The sequence below is a fragment of the Centropristis striata genome, chromosome 9, assembly GCF_030273125.1.
Source record: "Centropristis striata isolate RG_2023a ecotype Rhode Island chromosome 9, C.striata_1.0, whole genome shotgun sequence".
Taxonomy (NCBI): Eukaryota; Metazoa; Chordata; class Actinopteri; order Perciformes; family Serranidae; genus Centropristis; species Centropristis striata.
This window is the reverse complement of record NC_081525.1, coordinates 23,317,137-23,337,837: the sequence shown is the minus strand read 5'-3', so window position 1 is coordinate 23,337,837 and position 20,701 is coordinate 23,317,137. Positions and strand designations below refer to the sequence as shown.

Here is a 20,701-nt window from a genome sequence, read left to right as displayed (position 1 = left end):
AAACAAGAAAACACACTTTTTCTTCACATATTTAAGGTAACAGAGTGAGTAACTGATGTACAAATGATCATTTTGCTGGTGAAGTATCATTTTGATTGACTTAAATATGAGTTTAAGAATACCATATACCACACAGACAAAATGTTGACATCTTTAGTAAAAATCTCAGTGTTACGGTGAATACTCAGATGCATTTGGACAGAAAGCAAACCAGATTTGACCGCAGGACTGTTTGTGTGTATTTGCCCCAAACTGTCAATGTACAGCAAAGTACAGAATCGCTAGTCAAGATTGTTTTGAATCACTAGTTAGTCGTAGCCAATGCTAACATTCCAGTGCTCCTTTCGTGTAGGTGGCTAGCTAGCTGCTGTCGCCATTTGTTGAGATAAGATATCCGAGAACCCTTGACATGACAAGTTGAGATTTTAAGGGAAATTAGTATGCAGTGGATTTGCATTTTGGATTGTGCTGTCGTGACTGAAATTGCTGCCTCTGTTGACGTAACAGTCAACGAGCGTCAAGCAATAATGATGATGGAGGGGTCTATCATTTTTAGGGGAACATTCTTACCCCTACCACCATCGACTCTATATTGAGGGGCAAGGGGAAGACTCAGACAGAGGGGTAGGAGTAAGGGTGGAGAGCCATGCGTTTCCCATCTTTCCCCGATATCCTTCAGTGGTTGGAGAGCATTTGATTCGTCTGGCTGCAAAAACTGTAGCTGCCATGATGTTGCAGGGTTATCGTTACATGTGTTTGAATGACGTCAGAGCAGGTTGGGATGCAGTCAGACAGGAATCTAAGCAGCATGCTTTGTGCAATCCGTGATCTTGATCTGTGTAGGCCTGGCTCATCGTTAACTTGACTTGTCTACTGTCCCTCGAATAAACAGTTGTGAATAGTTTTCTGTTATTGCCCTTTTTCACACTTAATTCAGATCTATGCAAACCTGCATATTCACGAACGACGAGGAGTTAAAAACACCCCCTTTCCGACTGGACATTAACTTCACACATATGAATGCATTTCCCCGTTCACACCTTTCAGAGAATAAATTAGCTCCCTGAAGAAAACAAGTCTGATCTGTTCAACTACTGCGACGTATACAGTACATTTCTTTCATTTGGACACTCGATCTGTGTGTCGTAACTGTGACTGCGGGGCGAGCTGGAATAACAGCCATAGCTACAACCTCTGCAGAGACACTGAGCCGGAATATTTGCTCAACACTAACAGACAGATTTTTTTTTTTTACTGAGTCACAGAGTCAACAGTATCTTCACAGAGATCCCATCACAAAGCCAGCAACTTCCTTTCCGCTCACTGCAACACAAAACGGCCTTTCACAAAGAGAGAGGGGTGGGGGGGGGGGGGTGGGGGGGTGTTAGAGAGACACAAATAGAAACTCTGGGCCCCTTACAGAGACAGAGAGGGAGGAAACAGAGCATAGCCATCACAGAAGGGTAGGATAGCAAACCAACTTACTAGAAGCACACTTAAAAATTAGAAGCTTGAGGCAGCTGAGAAACTGAGAAAGAAACTAACATTAATGTGCATTTTAGTTTCATGTCTTTTGCTGAAATCCCAATGGCCACACAAGACTACTACTTGTTTTTGGCTAGAAATTGATCTATAATTGTCAGTCTAATATGCTATTTTTATCAGAGAAAGTTTGGTCTGATTTTGCCAGGTATCAACGTTCAATTTCTAACTACTAATAAATATTCATTGTGGTTTCTGCAGGTCATTAACAGCTGTACACATTCACCAACTATTTTGCCATTTAGCTGACTATTTGTTATTATTCGGGTGGAGATTTCCACAGACGGGTAGGATTTCAAATATCTTGTTCATTAAGTCTACGGTCTTTGCCAGACATGCTAACCACCATTCATGCACAACAGCTGGGTCTAAATAGTCACAAAATGTGGTTCTTGGCTTGTGATCACATTGAATTAATCACCTGCTAACGAGAACCTGTTCCGACCTTTTCCAACCTCCCAGCAATATTACGAGCCAAATACTTCTTTTTTTTTTTCTTATGGGAGGGAGGAAAATCACATGTCAAATATTTAACTAATACTAAAATCCAAAACAAATTAAATATATACACAAATAGATAAATTACAGAACAACTGTGAAACCGTCCAACTGCCAAACACTACAAACAGCACCAAAATGTGCCTCTGGCTGCAAGTTCTGGGTAAACTTTTTTTTGAGACACAGCAGGTTCTTGCACACCACGGTCAGCCATCATACATCATCCATGTCCAGTCACTCCATCCATCTCTGAGGCTCATATAAACAGGAAACACTCAGTTGTGTTGACAGTGGAAGAAGGGCTCTGTATACATGTGTCAGGCTACAGTGCTCCACTCTGCCACCAGTGTTTAGATCTTCCCAGAAACAGATGGACAAGCAAAGAAATAGGACCCAAATGACACCCATTTCCTACACTCTTAACACTACTGACTGTGTGTAATGACCTTCTTTAATACATCTACATCTACTTCTATACATAAACACACCATACATACAGCTTTGAGTATCACACACCTGTAGAGAATAATCCAAAAATGACAAAAGCATTTGAAGTATTTACTCAAAGTGCCACCCAAGTGTGTCTAGTATCTGGTAGCTCTCTTGCTCTTCATTTAAATTGAGGGGCATAGATATGATGTTTCCAACCAACTTAATTAACAATGAGTTTAATAAATATCTAATTGAAAGAACATGTTAACATCACTGCATAATTTCCTTCTTTTTTTCTGGTTCTCCTGGCTAGCAGCTCTGTGAGGTTATACTTTGACATAGTGGTGCTTTGAGCTAAATTTAATGAAGTATTATATGAATTTGTAAGAACTTTAAGACCTGTGACTGCCATTGCCATAATCCACCAAACTCAGTAGGATGAATCACCCATTAATGTCTGCACTAAATTTTGTGCCAATTCATTCAGTAGAGAGAAAACTTTGGCCAAGCTGATGTGCTAGATGGAAAGCCAGGGGATCTCCAAAATAATTAGGATATATCCTCTGTGGAGCGAAAATGGCTGTACAAAATTTCACAACTATATAATAAATAGTAGTTTGGACTAGGGATGGGTATTTGGAAGAAACCTGCCAACTCGAGCATCTATAACGGTAAAGATCAATTAATCGCTGTGTTTTTATACAAACTCCATTATGTATAAAAATGCCTAGGCAAAAGAAAATATACATATACAGTACTATGCAAAAGCCTGTTTTGATAACGGACGCTTTTATTGTGAAAGGACGAAAAGAGATTTCCTGTCGACTGTAAAACTAAATCAAGTGAAGTGATACTGTAAAGATAACGTCAAGGAGTTCAATGTTTTATGTTTTAGCACCCGAAGAGGCATAAGGTTAGTTTTCACAGTAATATTGCATATTTAAGTGTAATTTGTGTTTAAATATGTTTTGGATAAAATTTATCAGTTATTAACAGTTTAACAGTTATTCATACTAGCAAGGTTTTGATACAGTAAGCTAATTTTGCTCAAATTAAAAGTCTTGCATATCTCTGTGTTTAATAATTGTTAATGCAACTTTCAGTTTGCAAACTGTAGCTTTATCCAACTTAATTCTCAGCTCATTGGCTTATTCACGCTCGGCCTTGTTTCAGTTCAGTGACTAATAATACACAGTCATAAATAAAATTTAAAAAAAATACACAGATCCACTTAAATTCCACGTGATCAACCAAATTCTTAATGACTATTAAGAGCGATTCTAGTGATGGACTGAAAGCCCAGGCAGTGTGTTGTGCAACGTTTTCAGCCCCATCAAATGTTTTTTTAAAGTAAAAATATTGTCTTGCACACTTTACAACATAAATGGTATGCTACAATTAGTTTGAGTTGAGTTTTCTTTGAATGACGTTCGTTCATCTTGATGCAAATGAATGCAAGGTCATGCAACATGACAGGGAGCACTCATTTCTTGAGTTCTGGTGTCATTTCAGTTTGTTTCCCAGCTTGTCATTCACATGTGCAAGTCAATGTATTAGTAGGAAAAATATGTACAGTACTGTGCAAAAGTCTTAGGCAGGTGTGAAAAAAATGCCTAGAAGAATTGATGCTGGTTTGAAGGCAAAGAGTGGTCACTCAAAATGTTGATTTGATTTAGATTTTTCTTCTATTCACTTACTTTGCATTTTGTTAATTGATAAAACTAAACTATTAACGTTTCTATTTTTGAAAGCATTCTTATTTTACAGCATTTTTTCCACACCTGCCTAAAACATTTGCACAGTTTGTATGTTATAGTATGCACACACATGCAGGAGGGAAGAATAACGGGAAAATAGCAAATTGGAGGCCACATAACATCTCCAAGCCAGAGATGTGGATGAATATGCACAGGAAGGAAGGAAGGATGCAAAACAGAAAAAATGGGCAGAAGGAAGAAGAAGGATCAAACAGCACTCCACTACTAGTCATCTCTCATCTACTTGTCTTCCCCACCTGCTGGTATCAACTATTGATGCCTCCCACATCCACTATCTCTCTTCCATCTCCCCCTTGCTCCCAAAAACAAAGTAAAATGGAAGATGAGAGGAGAGAGGATGGAAAGGATACAATACAGTCTTGATACAATTACTCAATTTCAATCAGCTCCCACCCCTCCTTTCTTCCCCTTCATTCATCATTCTCTCCCTCTCAATTATACCTCCCTCTCTCACCCGCTCCCTCCCTCCGTCCCCTCTGTAGCTGCTTGTTTAGACTGGGCTGAGACAAATGGGAGAGAATGAATACGCTGGGAACGTGAGGGTCAAGGAAGGCTGAGTGTGAGGGACAGGGAGAGGCGAGGGGTAACATGAACTCACCGTGACTGGCTTGCAAGGAAAATAACACCCAGCCGATGGTGACATGTTATGAATGGCAGTCATTATGAGTGGTTTGCAGAGAAGAGGAGCAGGCTAGGATGTTTGGAAAAAAATGGAAGGGAAGTGGTGGCGTATAAGAAGAAGAACAAATGATGTTGGAGGTAAAAAAAAAAAAAAAAAAAAAGAAAGGGAGCAAGAGAGTGAAATATCCAGGTCCAATGAAGGATTAAAGGGTCCAGTATGCTTCGAATAACCTAGTCCATATCAAATTCACCCGAACTACAGGAAAATAACAGTTATGGTGTTAAACTTGGTCGTGAACACAAAAACAGACCTTGTGGGAGAAGTTCATAGAAGTTCAAAAAGTGTGTGGGGAGTTTTCAGTTTTCAGATGTTTTTAAGAAGTCACTATAGGATCTTGCAGAGTTCTTTTAGGATTAAAACGATTTAATTTGCATGTGTTTATGTATTACTTGTGTTTATGTATGTATGTACATGTGTTTATGTATTATAATTATTACGGCTGTAAGCGAGCTAGTATTTGAACATGCTTGAATTAAAAATTTTTACACCTGAATTCGATCTACACATGAACCTTAGAGCTTCCAAGTTTGTAGAGCTTGTTTGGTTTAAGGGGACGTAATATTTTTCTCATTTTCAGGTTCATACTTGAATTTTGGGTTGCTACTAGCCTGGCTAACACCAGACTATTCTCAAATGAGGTCTAGTCTGGCAACAAGCAATGCATTTCTCCGTAGAGGAGGTGTGGTTTACGATCCTCCAGAGACGTTTATTGGGCGCTTAGAATGTCTATCAAAGCGTCTGTAGGTAGCTCTTAGCCAATAGTATCAGTTATACCAGATGACGTAGTAGAGCAACAGAAATGGATGTTTGTTGTGTGTGTGTCTGTGAGAGAGTGTTGTTTGCCGCTTTGCTCCTCCAGTTCTCGCTTTCTGCAAGATTATTTATTTTCACGCTTTATTCCCCCTCATGTCATTCAGCCACACACATCCACTGATTTTATGGGCAATAAACAAGCTGCTGCGGGTCTCTCGGCGGCTCCGCTGTCCCCCGGCTCGTACCTTTAAACTTTAAATAGTTTAGAGCGAAAGTTGAAAGGCGAAAGGTCTCTCGGCGGCTCCGCTGTCCCCCGGCTCGTATCGAGATCACCGGTAGCGCCGCACCGGCGGTCTCACCGGCTCGTAGCGAGATCACCGGCGGTGACCGGCGGTCTCGCCGGCTCAGCGCTACAAGGCCGAGAGACCTTTCGCCTTTCAACTTTCGCTCTAAACTATTTAAAACACCATCTACAGCTAAAGAGAGTTTTGCGTCTGCTGCAGCCATGTTGGATCAGTAAGAAAACTACAAGCTTCCGTCTGCCGGGTAGTACACCTCATCGTCTTGCAGTCCCTCCCCGTTCTGTGATTGGATCCCTAAAACAGGGCTAAGAAATCCCTCTGGTTTCCAGACCCTTTCGCAGTTCGAAATTAAATCGAGCGCGCAAGGCAGTCTGGGTATACCCAGGTTAGGTTGCTACTCGAACATGTTTACGTGAAATTATGTTAAAAAAAGACATTTTTTCTCAAATCAACAGTCTGAATATACCTGCATTAATCCTTTATCTGAAATGCTCCATTTACTCGCCTTTTCTGCCAGCCAGGGAATGATTGAAATGACATAACCTTACAGAAGTCCTGGAGGCTCATTTAAAAGCACAGTTTCTGACTATGTGTTGTGTGCATTACTCCATGAGAAATGGAAATCTCATTTTTTTACAGTATGGGACCATTTAAGCAATAATTAGCAAGGTGTGAAGCACTGCCTGCCAAGATATGCTATAGGGAAACACAGCTCTCCGTTATGTAGTCAACAGGAAAGGTGTTAGAAGTGTTTAAATCTGGATTTTTATTTGACTTTCGCTGGCAAAAGTGACTATAAAATAGATTTATTTTTAGCCAGACAACTGCTTTGTAAAATAAAATTCGACCACTTGTAAACTTCTATCAACTTACTTGCAAATCTTACAGGGATCGTTAGAACTTTTACTTTACCGATAGTAATGTGTGATCATACAATTGCACATTCCTGGAGGGAGCTGGCAGTGATTTTACACAGTGCTGAACTGAAACTTGAAGTTTAAGAGACACCGGGAAAGTGAGTTCAAGATTCCAGGAAATGCAGCCAGTATGTGACACAAACTTATTTACTGCAGCTTTATATTCTCCTCTGGAAGCAAAGGAAACACACCACTAACCAAGCGATGGCACCAGAACAGAAAACCCAGCAGGGGAAAGTTGGCCTCTGCCTGGTTTTTAGTCAATTTGGTCCATTTTCTTGCTAATCAAATGCAGGCCGCCATATGTGGTGCAGACACATGTGGGTTTTACATGGTAATATTCTGAAATGTGCTTATGTAATCTGGAGCCTCAATAAACATATTGTGGAAGCAGTGAGGACGCCATCAAACTATTTTCCATTGTTTTCATTTGTATGCTTTTGTTGAGATTACATGCATGTACTATAGGGACATAAATGCATCGGGTTTTTTCTCGCAAATGTGTTTTCCATTTGAGGTAAAGTGAGGACAAAATCAAAGCCAGGACAAAGCTCTTCACAACAGGATGGTAAAAACATACACCTGAATACAATTGCAGACAGAGTTCAAAGTCGAACAAAATGCGTTTGATCTCAGGCTGTAAAAATCATTTTAAAATCAGATGGGAGGGGAAAAAAAAGAAAAGGCAGAAAGAGAAAGAAGATAGTCTGAGAGAGGGAGCAAAACACGTCTCTTTAGACACGCAGGGGTAATTATTTCCATCTCAGATCAATGTCCTCTTCTTTTAACATTTCAGAAGATAAGAAGAATAGAAAAGATAATACAACTTCTTAATTAAAAAGCCGGTTGCCATGGCAATTGCTGTTAAATTATTCAACATTTGACGAGCAGTCCACAGTAAAAAGAACTGGATTCTGCTTTGTGTGTCCATGTTTCATTCGTTAAACCAGGTCAGTTTGTATGCAAACATATTCTTGTCCCTTCATCTGATGTGTGTGTGTGTGTGTGTGCGCACGTCTAACAAACCTGAGTTGAGGTCCCGTCCAGGGTTGAAAGCTCGGCTGTTGACGTTGGGGGAAAGTCTGTCACAGCAGATGGTCTTGGAGACATTGGTATTGAAGTTTCCATCAAACCTAAAAAAACACACAAACAGGCAACATTTGAGAAATTTATAGAGCGTGTCCGACTCATTTGTTGGTGGAGCAGCGCTGAATTTTCACTCAGCACTAACAGATTTACTACTCTGCAGCTTTATTTCCAATAAAAACCAAACTTGCAGGCTTGAAAAACCTCAGACTTTATGGTAATGTTTAAGTTTTACCTTAAAAAAACTGAGATCTACAAAAATAGTAAAGGCATCTATGTGAAAGCATGAAGTTAATGCAGTTACATGAAACATCTGTTGAAACTAATAGACCCTGCTTGTTTCATCTGAGCTGCATTGTATCGCGGATTGTATCATCTGTTGCCCAGACCTCATTCTAAGGTATTTAAACTACTAAGAGTAATTGGTTAGTGAATAACATTTTCCATGGAAAACTACTACCCACTTCCCTGAATACATCTGAATGTGACTGTAGAAAGGGCTTCTCGTTTCATTTGATGATTCAGATCATTTGTCAACTAACCTCAAACTATGTATGCACATATGTATAATAGAGCTGGGCGATATGGACCAAAAGTCATATCCCGATATATTTAGGCTGAATATCGATATATGATACACATCCCGATATTTTTATGTCAGTGAGATCAAATGTTCAGTCAAAGTCAAAGCCAAATATGACATGTCACAAGTAGTTTTATTGAAACTATTTAAAACTATATTAACATTTATTTAAGTCAACATAAATTCTGTATTACAACAGGATTACCTTCTTTAAAAAAAAATCAAAGCTCCATAAAGTGCACATTTAAGTAAAAAAATATCTTAAATAAAAATAGCCTATGAAATAAAATAGGCCAAAAAATGTAAAAAATAAAAAATAAAAATTCTGCAATAAATATATTTATATGAAAAAAGAATAACGAAGATTACAAAAGAACTAAATATGAAAAACCCTAGAAAGGGCAGCATTTATACATAAAGAAAAAAAACTATATCGATATATGCAATATGATATGGTCTCATTCCATAATATCCCATTTAATCTAATATAAAATATCGATATATTTTTTATATATATTACCCAGCCCTAATATATAATAATGACTTCCTCACAGGCTGTTTCCTTGCTAAATACAATACTAATGAATCCAACTTCTAACTAGTCAACCATAACAAGACCCATCTCCACAGCTCTGTGTCAGCACTGGAGAGAGATCTAGCTGCACCCATTATCATTTTGGGATGAAGGGAAAAATGCCCTGCTTATTAGTATTTCTTTAAACCAATCACAGTCATCTTGGGCAGTACGAAGCCAGGATGCAGGATAGAGCCATACCACTTCTGCTTAATCTGGGGACACTGGGGATAATTAACTCATTGATTGATTGATTGTTAAAGGTATATTATATTTGTTTCTAGGCCTAATCATCTGGGTACTAATCTACAGAAAAAACACACATATCTGAGTACACAATCTGATTTGGCCCTAAACAGCACAGGCAAACCTTTGACATTGTCTTTATTGGCAATCAACTTGAGGTCATAATGAGCAAGTGTATTATGTTTAAAAATATCCTGCAAGTTCCCAGAAGAGTTGCACTATTGCAGTGTAGCGGCCCGACACAGAGCTCTTTTGTAGTGTAAAAGATGAAGCCCAGTCATGCAGTGTCATCCTCGAGCACACACACACACACACACACACACACACACACACACACACACACACACACACACACACACACACACACACACACACACACACACACAGTGTTTAAGAGGTGTCAAAAAATGGAACACGAGTTGCCATCAGCACATCTTTAACACACAGCTTTTCTACAAACATCTTCACACATATGAAATCACATTCCATTCAGTGATTTGTTTTGGAGTTAAGCAAGTGCAGCAAGTGTTATTTTAAAATATCTCTTGCGTGTACATTGAAGCCTGGTTTCCAGAGCTCATATCTCTGGAGTTAAGAGCTGACAAAGGGGGAGGTATGCAGAAGAGCAGCCTGTTCTGCACTGCACCAAGCCTGGGCGCTTTGATCTTCCATCCCTCCATCTACACTCCCCCCTACCCCCACCCCACCCTCCTCTGGCTTAGCATCATACAGACACACATGTGCACACGTAAACACACACACGTGCTACACACTCTTTGGCTCCCTCTGCTTGCAGACCTGGCCCTGGCCCGGTTTGATTGACAGGTGCTGTGATGTACAGGCGGCGTTTGAACTTCACTCATTTAGAGTCCCATAAGGCCAAAGTCATTACTATTCCCCTTCAACCCACTTTGCATAGAAGCGGTGGGCAGGACGCTCAGCACAAATGTGTGCCAGATAAAAAATACATTTGCAGTCACTTTGAATTCCACATCAAAAACACATATGAGAACGAGAGAGGGAGAGAGAGAGAGAAGGGGGAGATCAACATTTGGACATCAAACATTTTAATGAGGGCAAAAAAAATCTGTTTTACTAACAGTCCGGACTCACCAGACACAAGCACGAACAACAACACAAGCTGGATATGATTTAAAGAATATAAAAAATATAAATCCAAACTTCTATGCACATATGTTCCAAACTGAATGCATCGTTCTTTAAATAACTCTTCTGAATATGTAAATTAATAATATATTGCAGGAATGCTTGCTTGATTACCATACCTCCGAGAAGGGGTTGTTCTTTATGCAGCAATTAGAAATGATCCTGAGGACAATTCAACAGATAGATAACACCAGTAATGGGCCTGTAAGTTCCCTTGAGAAAGATTCAAACTACAAATTATTGATGTTTCTTGGGATTTTGCCTTAAACCTGCTTTTACTTTGCTTTTTAACCCAGAATCGAACTGAAATATACAACACACTAGTTATGAAGAACCAAAAGGGGTCTTGCAGGAGAAAAAAAACAACAGTTTTTCCAATTTAGGAAATGCAAATCTTTAACTGGCGAAAAGATATGTAGTCTAATGTCCTGTAGCACAGACTAAAATAGGCAGACTCCTCTAAATAAGGCAGCATCTGTCATGTTCAGCCAACCACTGTTTATAAAATCCATTATATTAAGATGCATCCTGCTGCAGGAACCATGTATATACACAGAGGAGGCAATCATATGCCATTCGAAAAGCCCAGTGAGTACAATTACCTTGAAGAGGCTTGCCGTTGTGCAAGCTCCAACGTCAAAAGTAATACCCTTTCTAATGTGTTTGCAATCCCTCAGTGAATAGCAGCGGTACAGCAGGCAACACACTAGCAGAAGAATGGAGAGTGCTTAAAGACAGCTCAACCCAAACAGATTTCATTGTGATATCAATATGCGGAGTGGATATGGCAATACCGTTTGGTGTCTAGCAGCTTCTGGCTTCCCTCTTGTGTGTAAATGGGGGTGGAAAAAAAATATGAGGAACACCTTTCAAAATCATGCAAACTGAAACATTCACTAAGCCTGGAAAATGTCTTAAATGTCTATAGAATTGCCAAATCAGTCGCCGAGATAACTTCACCTAAGGAATGCAGGTTGCTATGTTGCTGAAATAATTGCTTTAAACATCGACCTGGAATTGTAAATGACTAGCTCAGGGGTCGGCAACCTTTACTAACAAAAGAGCCACTGTTGGCCAAAAAAGAGAAGAAATGTCGTAATGGAGCCACAAACCTTATTTTCAGCCTCATAATGAAGATAAAACAGCCTAATAAGTCCAAATTAGCTGACCAGCATCACTAATAGGTCATTATGAGCATTTCTTTATATGATTTTGTCAGAATGCAGCAACTCAAAACTAGACTTGAAGTTGGCAATATTTAGAGTTTAAGGCGCGCAGGGCTATAGACTTTTGTAACCATTTTAGTTGACTAAAATGTTAAAACATTTTTATAATGTCATATATAGGTGACACATTTTGACAACTGAAGAATACAAATTGCTATGGGCCTACACCAATGATAAATGAACATTAAAATGTTCATGCTCGATTGCAATTTTCTGGCCCATCACCGATTTTTAAAAAGCCTGACCTGACCAAAACTGGGAACATAATCCCAGAGAAGGGGGAAAAAAACGGTCAGCTATGTTTAAGATGAAGACACAAATCAAATCAAATCAAGAAACAATCAATCAATCTGTGTGACGAAGGTCACTATCTATGACTGCGTAATCACTGACTGTGTGTGTGCGCCATCCCTCTTTGGATTTTATAGATTAATCATGCAAGATGCTTTTGATACAACGATCATGTGTTAATATTGTTTAGAAACTGTGATTCATCTAAATACATATATTTCATCTGCTTAAACTGAGTAAGATTCAGTAATCACAATAATACAATTGTATGTTATATTTTGTGTTGACATTGCAAGATTTGTGTCTCCAATAACTTCTCTGTAAGTCATAACAAGGCAGGAGGTTATGTGTGAATGTTTTGGTAAGACAGAATTTGGTTTTATTCTGAATCCAGTGAAACAGATTGGTGGTTTTAGCTGATATGAAAACGTTCAGGTGTTTATTTTAATTTTTTTTAAACGTTTTTTGGGGGTTTTGCAGATGAGTACAATAGTATTAAAACATACACAAAGAGTAAAGTAGTCATTTTTTCTTATAGAAAAAACAAACAAACAACAGATAACAAAAGTGATCATTGAAGTATTGCTGCATACCTGAACAACTAGAACAGCCATAAAAAAATAAAAATAAAAACACAACAGAAAAATGGCACATCACAACACAGGCACATCAGTCAGGTAATAGTAAACTGCAATTGAGATAGCAACAGACATGCTAAATCAGAGTAGTGGCATGTGACCCTCAACACACCAGAAGCAACATATCTACCCCTCTAAATTGCTTCCGTCATGTCAGGGGTAAGTGGAAGATCTGTCGTCTTAACAAATTCTAGAAATGGGCCCCATAGTTTCCCAAATTTACTGGAGCAGCTAGATAAAGATAGTCCGATTTTCTCCAATTTAAGAAAATAAAGAGCAGGCAGCTAATCCAGCAGGCATGACAGGGCGGTGTTGTTGATTTCCAATTAAATACAATTAGTCTTCTTCTTCTTCTTCTGGCTAACAGAGTAGCAAAAGCCAGCACATCCTTTTGAGGCTTAGTGAGGGAAGGGGGAGAAACCCAAAAAGTGCAGTCTGACAGGGTACTGAAAATCTCAGTCCAATAATTAAATAGGGATGGACAATGCCAGAGCGTATGAATTAAGTTTGCGGGAGATTGCTTACACCTATCACAAGTTGGAGTCACACCATCATAGATCTTAGCCAGTCGAGCTTTAGTATAATAGGTACGGTGTACAACCTTACACTGAATAAGACTGTGCCTTGCACAAATAGAAGATTTATGTACCCGTCTCAAAATCTCTGTCCAGACCTCCTCTGATATTTCCCTTTATTTACCCCCCAGTCCTCCTCCCAGTGTGACTTGATTAAACCTAGGGGCTCTGAACGTAAAATATTAATTTGATTATAGATATATGAGATAAAGCCTTTAAGAGTAGGGATTGGTGTCAGAAAACCATCCAAAGCTGAATCAGAGGGTAAATTAGGAAAGCTAGGAAATGTGTCATGAACAAAGCTGCGGACTTGTAAATATCTAAAGAAATGTTGCTTAGGAAGTGAGAATGTATCTGAAAGTTGCTGAAAAGTAGCAAAGACATTATTAATATACAGGTCTTTAAAGTTATGAATACCAAAATTTGTCCACCGTAAGAAAACACCGTCTACAACGGAAGGAGGAAAAGCATGATTAGCTGCTAGCGGTGCATAAATGGAAAATGTCTGTAGGCCGAAGTATCGCTTAAACGGGACCCAGATCCTGAGTGAGGACTTAACAATCACATTTTTGGTGTAGGGAAGAGTGGATGAGTGAATAGGGAAGTGCACTAAGGCTTTCAAGGAGCCAGGATTTGCTGACCTTGCTTCCATAACCAGCCATGTTGGAGGAGGATCAAAACCCTCATATTGAAGCCAATATTTAAGAATCCTGATATTAAACGTTCGTTTTTTCCCCCTTCTCCCTTGTTCCCAGTTTTGATCTCGGATGTCTGGTCACTTATAGCATATAAAGAATATTCTATTACTGTTAAGCCAACTATGAATAATAAAACATGCCAAAACATGTGTCCTTTATCATAGCTACACGTATGACAAAAAAACAAGTGAAAATCAGTGGTATTCAGTGAGGTAAGATTAATTAAATGTGCTGACAGTTCATTGCTCCTGCCAAACGAATTACACTGAGTGGAGCGGATCACCACTCCAAGATGGCGGCCCCGCGTCTCGTCAGCCCATTGAGCAGTTAGCGTTCGATGCTGCGTCTATGATATAAGATGTCTTAAATTTAGCAACAAAGTTGGGAGCACTGCTTTGCCAGTGGGGGGTTATTATCGAGGTAGATAAGATCGGTCTGATGTAAAAGAATCGGCCGATCACCTGTCCCGCAAAATTAAGAAAATCGGTGCTTCCCTAGAAATAACTGGTTCATTTCATATCATTTTGTTGTCACTGCCACAGGGAGCCACTGCAAATAGCCTGAAGAGCCACATGTGGATCTGGAGTCTGGACTAGCTGTTAGTGCTCTATTCCCTCCTTCATTTAGACCCTCTCACTGCTGAGCTGTGCATTAACTTTCCCTACTTCCTGAAAAGGGAGGATCACCTAGGATTGAACTGGATATTATAAAGGATGGATTCCAGACTGGGCCAACGGGGCCAGAGCCCAGGAGTTTCTGAAAGCGGGCCCCTCAGCCCTGGCTGACCTCAGGTTGATCCCTGTACTCAGGGGCCTTTAGGCATCATAAATGTACCATAATGCAAAATAACAAAGGAATGTTATGAGGACTTCTGGCTCCTGGATTATCTGGAGAGTGAGCTCCTTCTTTTCTAAATCACTCAAGTTATTAGCATTATGATGACTGTGATCATTTAGATACAAGTCTGTATGGGTGTGCAAGTACTGGAGACAGGCCTCACTGCTTAATCTGTCCTTGAATATCAACCGAGGAAGGGAGGATGGACATTTTAAAAAAAGGAAAGATTTGAAGGAAGGTCAAGAGGAAGACAGTTAGTCATGAAAGAAGAACAAATAAAATGTTTTAAGGGAGACAAGGACGGGGGGAGAGGTTGACATTAACAGACCTGCTAAAGTCACTTAAACAAACCCCCGGCCAACCTGCATGGTGTTTTCCCATCTCCTTCTCTAGTGTGCAAAATGGTAGTGCTGACTGAGCAACCAAAAGATCAGCTTGATCTAAAGCTCGGAGAACTCTGAGTAGCTGCTCACTGGTGCCACATATACTCTTGATCTGGACTGTAAATCTGCCAGGAGCTCAGATGGTGAGAATTCCTCTTAAGAAACAGGAGCCCTGTAATGGCACTATGATGTCTTTAAGCCTTATGTTTAATTTATGAGTGAAGGTATTGGAAATTTTGCAATATCATCCATCATATCAAATGGTGATATTATGTTGGGCAACTTTTAGTTGAGAAATCTGCAATTCAAAGGGAACTTTGCCGATACATCTGCATGTACTACCCACACTGCAGTGACAGAGAGCCATATGAAAGTTTCAATGTAATACATTGACTATTACTTATATTATATCTGTTTTGTGATACGAGTTGAACACACATCTCAGTTGTCTCAAACGCACAATGAAGTGTCTTTTAAATTGTTGTGTTGGTGTGTTGTGTTTAAATTTATAAGGCTAAAAACACAACACTTGGATTGGACAAGGACATGATCCTAACAATTTTTTTTTTAGCTCTTCCCAAGAAAAAAGGCCTTCCCAAACACAAAAGTGGCCTATGCTATGTACCTAAGGCATTGGACAGATGAAGATGGATCAGAATTTGTCAAAGATAGGAGCAGTGTTGCGAAAAGTATTTCTTGAAATTGTTCTCGATGCAGTATTTAAGGTAGTAATAGGCATATACTTTACATAAAGTGGCACCATTAGGGGAGTTTTGAGTTATTCTGGTGGATGGATTGTAGTAAATTTTGGGTAGAAATTTCATGTAACCCTCATGATACACTGTAACAACTGCTTTTTATCTAGCGTGATCATTACCTCATTACCTTCAGGCCAAGTCATTTGAAAAACACCAGACTTAACATACTGCTGGTCAGAAACTGTGATGCCTTCATGCAGCTCGAGTAGTGTGGCAATCTTTAGGGACATTTTACCATGTTGTGTTTCCCTCTGCCTTTCTCTTCTTCTATTTTGGTGAGACAGTCGTTTGTTTATATCTTTAAAGAACTCTTCGGGATCATATGAATAGCATTTTCGTTGCACAGTCCATTTGCAGCTTATCTCCTCTGGAACTGCTGGTTAAATGAGACCATTAAAAGCCATCTGGGCTGCTCCCAAGCACACTTCTCACTTTTACAACTGCACAACAGTGGAACTGTTGAAATGAGCACCTGGAGATTGCATGTTAAAAATATAAACATACAGACACACACACACCAACTCTACGAGTCACATACATTTTCTATTTTCAGGTACAGCCTGCCGTTGAGAGAGAGCAGTGATTAAAGCATACCACTGGGTGCTAAGCACTGCCCTTGGTGGCCTCCCTGTGAAATGATAGCCTGCTAGCTTGATGGCTAACAGACATGGACACCCTGTGAACCACCTGATCCCCCTCTAAACTGGCTGACCTGACCGAGACCCCCAGAAGCAGCTGATGGCTGAGACTAATGAAGGACACTCTGAAGTAGAGTACAGAGAGCTGAAGGCCTGTCCTCATTCTGGCATAGTTTGTTAGGTCTTTACTGAGTGAGACGCTTTATAAGCAAGATGCAACAAAATTCTATAGATTTACATGAACGAGGGATGTTGCATTTCTAGCAAAGGGAGTAATTTAACTGTTAGGTCACCATATTTTATCAATGTTTTAGATATTAAGCTGAACACAGCTGCAAAGTATACTTTAAGTTGGACTAATTGCGAATAATATTTGAATATCACTAGATTGTAGCCTGACTGATGTTTGACCACCAAGCAGCAACTTCCAGGGCTGCAAGGGTTTAGCAAATAGAAATGCGATGGATTGCTCGCGGAGCGGAGAGATGCGGCTGGGACGCTGCTGAGATGTTCTGCGGCGCGCTCAATGGAAATGCTCTCATTGATAAGAGTGGCAGCGATTAGCAACGGTGCGCCCGGTGGAAATTAGGCTTTAGATCTTCTAGTTTAATGGGATACCAGGATCTCCATTATATTCATAAAAGTGAGCCCGCTAAAGCCTCCGGAAAAAAAACCTAAAAAGGCAAAAATACTGGACCGTCCTAACGCTAATTATCGATACTTAGCAGCAATTAATCGATATAATATTGCCATGCCAAATATCTAGAAACTATGCTGTATCAATTTTATTATATGTCAGACGATTTTTCTTTTTTTATAAAAACACAACACACTTCTAAGATCGGTGACCAGGACATGTAAACAGCGAGATATTTTTTTAGTTAAAAGCTTGTTAGTGGATAGTGAGCTAAGTCAAAGACAACAATATTGTTGTTTTTGCTAAAAATGAAAACCTACAGTTTCCACCAGTTTTAGACACACAGTAGGAATATATCAAAGCCGAATCTAAGAGCTTCCCTGACAGAGTGCTCAAGAAGAGAGAGCTAAATTATTCTGCATACTGCTCCTTAAAGTATCTCACGATCTTGCATAAATGCAAAAAAAATGAAAGCAACAGAGCTTCGTGTCTCTTTCCTTCCCTGAGGAAGATCCTTTGAAGTTCAGGGATCTGTCAGAGTCAGCTTCAGTCTGGTATGTTCATCCCCTCCAACACCACCACCACCCATGTGACTCCCTGCATCATTCCATCCTTCTTACCCGGGTCTTATATCATCTTTTTCTCAGCAATTTCTGCCTCAATCTGTCTCTCAAAGCTGTAAATCCATGAATCTAAACCCGGGTTTAGAGCGCACATGTCAGGACATAAATACAACATGTCTGCGTGTGAACAACTGTTGAATGTATGTACAGTATGTTATGTGCATGATTTGACTACAGGTGGCGACTGGCCCTGAGCCAGGCTGCCTCCTCTCTGCACGACGGAAGAAAAGACAGGTGACCTTGCAGCCTGTGAAGTCTGCAGCACAAAAACTTCAGAGAGAGAGAGAGAGAGAGAGAGAGAGAGAGAGAGAGAGAGAGAGAGAGAGAGAGAGAGAGAGAGAGAGAGAGAGAGAGAGAGAGAGAGAGAGAGAGAGAGAGAGAGAGAGAGAGCGAGAGCGAGAGCGAGAGAGAGAGAGAGAGCATGATGGGTAGAGACAGCTGCTGCTCTGTAGATTAGAACTGAAAGAAGCTCTCAGCTTTGAACTGTTTTCGCCTGCTGGAGTTGGTGATTGGCTGAAAAGCTGGGTCTACACTGTAGGCTTGGAGCAATTTTAAACTCTCAGTAGACAACTTAAATTTGACCTATTCAGTCTCACACCCAGATTCATAAAAATAGACTTTTGTCAGATGGGCACCATTTTCACAAGGCCTCATAATTGATTTTTTTTCATAAGAAACATAATGAAGATAATCCACAATAACAAAAAAATTGAATTCAGCGTCCTTTCATCATTAGTAAAATTAATAAAAAGGTTCAGAAGTTTTGAAAAAAGAAATTGATGCCAGCAAAGCCATCAAATCTCCAGGCTTTCAAAAACTTTATAACATTACACATGAAAAAGCCAATATCTTAATAAGCCTTCCTGGCTCCAAGTACCATAAAACTTTTTAATGTCAAGGTACACTGCAGTAAAAGCAACAACTGGCACAACTACTGAATGCTTGAATAGGTTCTGAAATAAGGGTAGAGTTTAAAAACGCTGCCAAGAATGCAAGCGTGCCAGTACTGCTCAAGGCTGTAAATGATGTGATGTAATTCAAAGGTGATCATAACATGTTTAAACAAGGGAGAGATGGGGATTTGCGTGTATGTGTAGCTGAAGCATAAAGTGATGTAAAGAGAGCAGAATGCAGGTGTTAACAGTGGGAGGTAGGTTTATAGACACAGAATTAACCTCCTGCAGAGATTCTTTTGCGAGTGTTATGAAAGAGACAAAGACAGAGAGGAAAGGGTGTGTATGTGCGTGTGTGTCTTTAACACAGACACACAAGCTACTCACTCCATCATTGATGCAGGTATGGAGCAGCAGTCCTGTATCGCAGTGAGTGGCGAGGTGAGGTGAGCGGTGTACGAGGCCTCCACCACCTGTTTGTTCCGGTTCACTACGTCCAAGTAGCGGTTAAACTTTTCACGGATCTTCTTGGCCAACTGCAAAAACAGAAACACAGAAGCATCAGCAAGACAGCGATTAGCAGTGACACCTAAAGTTATCTCTCACATTCCTTAAAGACACAAGAAGTAGGATTTGTTCAGAAGGATTTGTAAGCATAGCATTCAAGCGCTCGCTCCCTGATCACACCATAAGTGGTGTATGAGATGGATCATTTATGTATGAGTCTATTAGGGATGGGTGTTTTGAAGAAACCTGCCAACTCCAGCATCTATAACGTTAACGATCAATTAATGGATTAATCACTATGTTTTTATACACGATCCATGATGTATAAAAACATGCATACATGGGCAAAATGAAATATATATATATATATATATATACAGTACTATGCAAAAGCTTTTTTTGATAACAGACGCTCTTATTTTGAAAGGATGAAAAGAGACTTCCTGTCGAATGTAAAACTAAAAGTATCAAAAAACATTACAACTACCGCAGAAAGAATCTACACAAAGTGTGTACATACTGATCAAAACTGATGACACTTTAATATGCCTGTTCAAACACTACCCCTTTGCTTTTTGACATCTAATAAAAGGAGGGGGATTACAAGTTGGGTTTTCTTAACTGTGGTTGCAAGTTGTTACACACTAATGATGCAACAGTGGTTTGTGTTTTTGGGGCTATTATTGCAGTGATGAAGAAGTGGTTAATATAGGAAGTTATTTCAAATTAGGAGCTATTTTTACAAGACTTATGCAACAGTACAACAGAAGTATTTATTTAGAAATATTTAAGTTTAAATTTTGTTTTGATTTTGTTTCGTTTGTTTATTGGTTCTTTTTGTGGACAGTTTGTTTACACAGCCTGCATCATTTAAGGTTAAAACTCCTATAAACAATAATCGGTTATACTATTGAATGAATTACATCAATTCATCATTTACAAAGTGGAAAATTGCTGTATCATCAATCACTTACATGTACACAGAAATTATACTGTTTATCTCAATGTTTCAATATTTAACTGTGTTTTAACTGTATTTCTGAAGGTCAGAAAGGTTTATTGTTAAGCATTTCCAATAATTTGTTCAGTCCCTTCCTCCTCTACTGTTGACTCATTTTAGCAGGATATATGCATATACAGCACAATAAAGACACTGACCTAGACAAGCTCTTCTCTTAAGACATGAAAAGGCTTTGCAGTCTTTCTTCTTCACTTTATCTTATCTGCTGCTCACTCACTGTTTATACTTATCACTCCCACTTTCATAAATCATTTATTTTTCTTGGTGCTTGCTTCTCAACTGTATCTGTTTCTCTCTTTTTGCTACTTTGTTCCAAAACAAACTTCCTTCCACTGTGACCTCTGCTTTCTTCTCTTCTTTAAGTTTCGAATATAAATAGCTAACTTCTAAATTTAGGCCTCAAACTGCGACAATGG

General features: G+C 39.5%; 1 protein-coding gene across 1 annotated transcript in view; it reads right to left on the bottom strand.

The window, feature by feature from the left end:
• Window positions 1-20,701, bottom strand: part of cachd1 (cache domain containing 1) — a 104,778-nt gene that overhangs the window by 40,786 nt on the left and 43,291 nt on the right. The window contains exons 3-4 of the mRNA XM_059340924.1: window positions 19,145-19,293; window positions 7,931-8,037 (exon numbers count right to left, since the gene is read on the bottom strand). Coding sequence (XP_059196907.1) covers window positions 7,931-8,037; window positions 19,145-19,293 — 256 coding nt within the window. The remainder of the gene's footprint in view (window positions 1-7,930; window positions 8,038-19,144; window positions 19,294-20,701) is intronic.